At 36.0% G+C, this 6,613-nt stretch overlaps 2 protein-coding genes across 2 annotated transcripts in view; one reads left to right on the top strand and one right to left on the bottom strand.

The window, feature by feature from the left end:
- The window catches only part of LOC106319503 (UPF0503 protein At3g09070, chloroplastic), a 1,970-nt gene extending 442 nt beyond the window's left edge, over positions 1 to 1,528 (top strand). Inside the window, exon 2 of the mRNA XM_013757852.1 lies at positions 1 to 1,528. This exon is cut by the window's left edge and continues 2 nt beyond it. Coding sequence (XP_013613306.1) covers positions 1 to 1,334 — 1,334 coding nt within the window. The 3' untranslated portion in view covers positions 1,335 to 1,528.
- LOC106315053 lies at positions 1,524 to 1,899 on the bottom strand. Its single transcript, XM_013752826.1, has 2 exons — positions 1,830 to 1,899; positions 1,524 to 1,681 (listed from the first exon to the last, which is right to left on the bottom strand). Exons 1-2 carry the CDS (start codon positions 1,897 to 1,899, stop codon positions 1,524 to 1,526), a joined length of 228 nt encoding a protein of 75 aa, XP_013608280.1.
- Positions 1,900 to 6,613: the final 4,714 nt, after the last annotated feature.

Genomic DNA, 6,613 nt, shown 5'->3' with positions numbered 1-6,613 from the left:
CCGATCAAGCCCCCGAGCTCCGCCGTGCTCGCTCGCACTCCGTTCGTGACGCATCCGCCGCAGATTTCGATCAGCCACGACGCAGATCGGGTGACGACGGCTCTCTCCACGACCGATTCGCCGACGACGACGAAGAAGAGAGGCTGGGAAGCTCGATTCGGATTCCAGATTTGAAAGAGGAGGAAGAAGAAGATGAAGGAAGAGTGGGTATGAGGCTCCTTGAAGAAGACGGAGAGCAGGAGACGATGAAGGAGTTTATAGATCTCGAATCAAGAACTCGCCAAATCAAGAAGAGCAACGACAAAGATTCCTCCTCCTCCTTCACATCTGTTTTCAGCAGAACGCTTAAGAAACTCTCTCTCAAACAACATCCCAAGAACTCCCTAAACGGCGACGTTTACTCGAAAACAGCTCTTGGCCGTCGTTCATGTGATGTGGATCCCAGGTTGTCTCTCGACGCAGGTCGAGTCTCTTTCGAGGAGCCTAGAGCGTCATGGGACGGATGCTTGATCGGGAAGACGTATCCAAAGCTGATACCTTTGTCATCCGTGACCGAAGATGCTAAAGCCTCGCCGGAGAAGAAGCCAGGCGGGACAGCTCAGACGAGGGATTACTACTTGGACTCACGGCGGAGAAGAAGCTTTGATCGGTCATCAAAGTTGTCACCTGAAGGTGTTGGTTTGTTTCATGGAGCTAAGTTGCTTGTTACCGAGAGGGAACTGAGGGATTCGAATTGGTATTCCATCAAAAACTACAAACCGGAGAGCTTAGAGTTAGCTTCCAAAGGCGTAGTTTGTGTTGCTGGTAGTGGCGAGGTGAAGCAGGATGGTTTTGGTTTGAAGAAGGCTGGAAAGAAATGGGGGAAAGGATGGAGTCTTTGGGGGTTGATTCAGAGGAAAGGTGATACAGCGAAGAACAACGAGGTTAAAACCGAGCAAAGTTTGAAACTTGGAGGAAATGCAATGGAGGGTTCTCTCGCTGAGTCTCTCTTGAAGCTTAGGAGAGTGGCTAAAGGAGAAAGCAACGGTGATGTTAGCGAGAAACTCTTGAGAAGTTACAGCGTTAGTGCAAGGAAGTCTTGTGATGGTGGCGTGTTTCATGGTGCTTCTATTCTTGATGGCTTCGAAGGTGGAAGAAGCTCTTGTGATGGTCTGTTCCATGGGTCTATTACTGGCGGTGCTGAGCCTGCAAGAAGAAGCTTGTGCGAAGACATTCAGAGAGACGCCAAGCTTGGTGGTGCTTCGTACTCGCCGGATAGCCTCAGAAACGGTATGGTTAGATTCTACTTGACGCCACTAAAGAGCAACTCTGGGAAAAGTAGGCTGATGAATTAGTCTTGATGTGTGATGGATAATTATATTTGATAGTACTGTGTTGTAATTAGCCATTACCATATGTATGTTTACTTGTTATCCCCATTGTTCTATAGATAATATGAAGCCAGATCATATGCTTATCTTTGTTCTATCTACTTTCTATGTGTTATCAAAGCTCTCAAGAGTTCAATACAATGGTGATTTTGTTCAAAGATTGATCTGAGCCTCTTCGTCAAACATTTTCTTCTCCATTTCTTTCTGGTAGTTATCAGCTTCACCTTCGGATTCAACAATCCCTTTAGGACCAATCCTTGTGCCGACCATTCCTCCCTTTGCAACAAAATCCTCTATGGCCTCTGTATCACCTGGATAAGGAAACTCACGGCCGCTCATTCTCATACAAATGAGCCAATTCTCTCTCCTCCTTTGGTCTCGTCCACCACCCTAAAGGAGAAGTCTCGTTGTATAATCACGCCGCGCCAAAGATTGTGTAGGTTCATAGCAATGCTTTACCAACTTGTTTCCAAAAGAACATATCGTCACGCCATAGTCCAACCTTCTTAAGGTATTTGTCGGCATCCATCGACTTCAAGGCCTCTAAGTTGGTAACAAGCATCCATCGACTTCAAGGCCTCTAAGTTGGTAACATCAACAAGCAACCTTCTTAAGGTATTTGTCGCCATAGTCCAACCTTCTTAAGGTATTTGTCGTTATCGTCACGCCATGAGCTTACATGATTTCGTTCAGACATTTCATGGAACACATTAAGTCGGGAAACAAGCTCGCCAGTTTTAGCCTGTTGAAACTGTTTCCGCGCCATCTTCTCCGAGCTAGCTACGACCAAGCTTCTGTAGGATGATCAGTGAGCTTAGCCAGACCACACAGAAAGCTCAGCAAACGCTGTCGTTTTAGATATATAGGCCCAGTCAACTTTGTTTCGGGCATTACTATTTACTATCATTGACTGAAAAACGTTTACGAAATGATTGGACGTTACGGGTTTCTTCTTGGGGTAAAAAACGATCACGACAGAATTAACACTTGAATGTCGTCAAAAAATACTTTTCAAAGAAGTAATTTTCGTAAAAATTACAGAAAAAAATTTTTACAATAAATTTATTGAAAAGACTTATCCGAAACACCAATAGTCCAAGAACACATTCATAAAACGTCAGAAAATGATCTAAACAAGGTCGCCACGTAGCAACCGGTCCGCGAACGAGCCGGTCGCTATGTAGCGACCGACCAATCCACTCGGTCGTAGCGACCGACCCGCGACCGATCCGGCGCAGACCAGGTCGCTGCTTAGCGACCGAACTGTCTCGGACATCGATCAACGGGTACGACCTCAATCCGTTCATTATCGTATGTTCCTCAATGCTAGCTCCCATGTACCGCAGCCATATCATTTCTCACATCATTCCGATCAAAGTTATCGTTGAAACTTTGCGATAAAAACCGCGAGAACTTGTTTTTGTCGAAAAGAAAATCATAACAAACGTTTCATGACGAAAGACGGCCCAACGAGGTTTAAAACGCGACTACAAGCTCACTTACGATTCTTTAAGAATGAGCTCGTAGATACTATGGCGGGTTATGTTTTTATAAAAACAAATATAAAGATAAGTTTCCGCAGAAAAAAATTTAAGTTTCCGCGGATAAACATGAAAATCGGAAAAAGTGGAATATCTCCATTTTTTCACTTAAGACGGCTTAAGGGCAGGAAGGGAAAAGCTAAAATCGACTTTGGAGGAGTATATAAGGAGTCCTAAGCGAGAGGCACAAAGGGGAGAAATCTCGGCAAAACTTTGAGGCATTATTCTCGACATGCTCTGTTTCTATGACTGGCACCCGATTACCAGACGAACGCGCACAAGCAGTTCAATCTCTTGGTCCACTCTTGAACTACGCTTGGCTTGATCCTCGAAAATGGTACGTAGGCAGCCTTTCATAAGGTTCAGTCCGAAATCAATCAAAACAATTTTCATATCTTTTCCATCTTCTGTTATCGAGCTGCGACTCAACTAGGTTTAAGGTTTTAGGTTGCTAGAACTAGGTAATTCGCTGACAGCTCTTGCGGCCGAAGCTTTTATAATCTCTTGTAATGATCGCAACGCTCTTACGCAGATTCGAAATAAGATCTACCTTTTTCTATAAATTTGTTTTGTTATCTTTTCATACTTTCTACATTTATTTGGTCACTTGTCGTTGGCTCTCGCAGAGAATCCGGGACCTCAGGGAAAGTTAGGATTTTCTGACTTTCCTCCGATTACGAAAATCGACGGTGTGAATTTCGGTTCTCACATTTGTCTAGTAGTAGGATGCCGTTTCTATGATGTTCTAGGCTATTGTTTACTCCCTCCCTTTCATTACATTGTGTTTTTTTTAAAAAAATATTTCAAAAAGATACTATCTTCAATTCATTTTTATGAAATAATAATGGTTAATTATAGATTTTTAAAATATTAATTGTATTTATTAAATTTTTATTGATTTTAAATTATGAGAAATAGATAATCACAAAAAATTATGCATTTATAACTAAAATTTAATATGTTTTATTAATATATTTAAAAATTTTAAAACATATCTAATCTATTAATTTAGGGTCTTAAATTTATCTACTGTTGAAAGTTGTCATTTAAATTTTGGACCCTTTCATTTTTGTTTGAAAGTTACTTAATTTATGGACCATTAAAATTTTGTTACATCTAACTATTATTATACACTACTAAGATTACAGGACCCGACAACTAAAACAAAACAAACATTAAATCTATTAAAACCTAACCAATCTCATTATCCGAAATTAACAATACAAAAACAAAACCCACGGTTATGTACTATTACATTAACAATACAAGACCATAAGTGGACCTCATCTTCGTATATTTGCTTCTCTTGAGATCATAAACTGCAACATAATACATCATATTACTTAATATTTTTGTCCATCTTTCATCCCAGTCCATGTTCAAAAAGGAGAGTACACTATAATTTGTCCACTTAATAGCAAACAATGCTTACAGCTGTTCTTTCTTACAATGACCCACATTTAGTATGAGATCACTTTCTTTTCTGTTAAACTTAGAGAAACCAGCCAATATGAGCACAATGGTTACAGTTTATAAGATTCAATCATATATAAATTATATCATGATCATCTTTTACGTTACATAAGTTTTTTTTTGTTTATCATAAACCACAACATACGATTTATACACGTGTCTTTTATGTTAGATTAGTTTTTAGTAACAAATAAAAAATATTAGACACAGGTTATTAAAATAGATTTCATCAAATCTTTACAAACGTGTCTTCCAAACAAAAAAAACCGCAAACAGTTTACTTAGATTCTTTATTTTGTTATTCTGTTATATTTGATAAGAAGATATATAATTTCCAAGAATTTTTTCCTTAAATTCCCAGCTATCTATTTATTAATTTCCAATATACATTCGAAATATTATATATTTTAACTTTTTTATAACAACTTCTACAAAATACAGAAATCAGAATATGCGATCGATCTTGAAAATATGTAAATCAGAATATCCTAATGTCATTATACCTAATTATTCTTCGGTATCAAATCTAGGGCTGGGAAAAAAAAACTCGGATCCGAAAAACCGAACCGAACCCGGTACGAAAAAGTAGTATCGAACCCGAACCAATATTGATTAAATATCCGAACGGGTTCAAAATTTTGGTATTTAAAGAATCAAAACCGAACCAGATCCGAACCGAAATATTTTGGGTACCTGGATGTATCCGAAATAGATTTATAAACCTACATATTAATTATTTTTAGATTTAATGTATATTAAAACATCCAAAATATTTATAATACTTTTAAGTTATCCAAAATACTTAAAAATATATACAAATAGTCAAAAGTAAATATTTAAAATAGTTAAACTATACTCAAAACAAAAAAATACTTAAAATATTTATTTATTTTCTATCCAAATATTCAAACCAAACCAATTTATATGTTAAGTTTAGGTATTTTGACATATGTTGTTAAAATTTATATGTAATATATTATTTTATTGATAAAATATATAATGAATTTTAAAATTTTAAAAATAATTTCAATGGATTATCCGAACCCGAACCGAACCCGCAAAGATCTGAACCGAATCCGAACCAAATTTTAGAAATGCCCGAGTGGAAATGAAATCTTTGACCACAAAAATCCTAAACCCGAATAGATCCGAACCGAACCCGAATGGGTACCCGAATGCCCACCCATAATCAAGTCACTATAAATAATATTCCAGCACCTTATATGACCATACACCTCACATTCAAAAACTTAGACTCATGGCTATATCTTAAAAGTTAAAAGTAATTCCATACAATATTTGCGTCAAATATATCGGATCTTTTTAACAACAAAAATAGTTACAAAGACAATCATATTAATTTGTTAAAATAGTTTAATAACAATAATTTAAATAAAAAAAATGTTTTTAAGAAAAGAAATTCGAAATTACATTTCTATATCAAAATATTAAATTACAAACACAACATCTAACATTAGAAAAAAACAAAACAACATTGAAACTTTGTGCATAGAAAAATCAACATGTACACTATATTTTGTAACAATATCACAATTCAATATATCTATAAAAAGTTATTATACAGAAGTGAATTACATAAAAATATTCTAGACATATATAATCTATTACTAAATATATATATATATATATATATATATATAAATTCGACAAAATACTTGAAGTATATACAAATACTCAAAAGTAAATATTTAAAGGGAAAATTGGAAAAAAAGGACACTTTCAAGTTAGATTTGTCTCTCTAAAACTTTAGCTACATCTTTTGTCATATTAGGATTTTAATTTCCATAAATAACATTATACCCTCAAATTAATCTTAATTATATTATATTTAGATATTTCAATTAGATTTCTTAATATAATTTTATAAAATAAAAAGGCTAGAATAGATAAAAGGTATCCGTAGACCTAAATACCTTCTTGTCTTCTCCGCCTATCTCCTTCCTCTCTTCAATGGTGATTCACCGTTCTTCATCGGCTAGAACTCATAGTCTCATATCTATGTTTCTTCTTTTCTATTTAATCTTCTCGTTTTACCCTAATTTGTTTTTCACTTTATACTTCTTCTCCTCCCTACCTTCAACATGTATCAATGGCGATTTAGGGTAAGTGAAGAATCCTTGTTTCTTCATCGTAAATCATTAATATTTTCGTTTCTAATCTCATTTTTGTCTTACTCCTCTTTGTTTTTAGACACAATCAACAAAAAAA

The sequence above is a fragment of the Brassica oleracea genome, chromosome C9 (genome assembly GCF_000695525.1).
Source record: "Brassica oleracea var. oleracea cultivar TO1000 chromosome C9, BOL, whole genome shotgun sequence".
NCBI classification, from domain to species: domain Eukaryota; kingdom Viridiplantae; phylum Streptophyta; class Magnoliopsida; order Brassicales; family Brassicaceae; genus Brassica; species Brassica oleracea.
This window is presented reverse-complemented; position numbering and strand designations above follow the sequence as displayed.

What these genes read in the sequence shown, in the direction of transcription:
- LOC106315053 (XM_013752826.1), bottom strand. Translation starts at nt 1,899, where the DNA reads ATGGATGCCGACAAATACCTTAAGAAGGTTGGACTATGGCGTGACGAT. An exon ending in GTTCTTTTGGAAACAAGTTG is followed by an intron (nt 1,682 to 1,829) that starts GTAAAGCATTGC and finishes TTCCTTATCCAG; the next exon opens with GTGATACAGAGGCCATAGAG.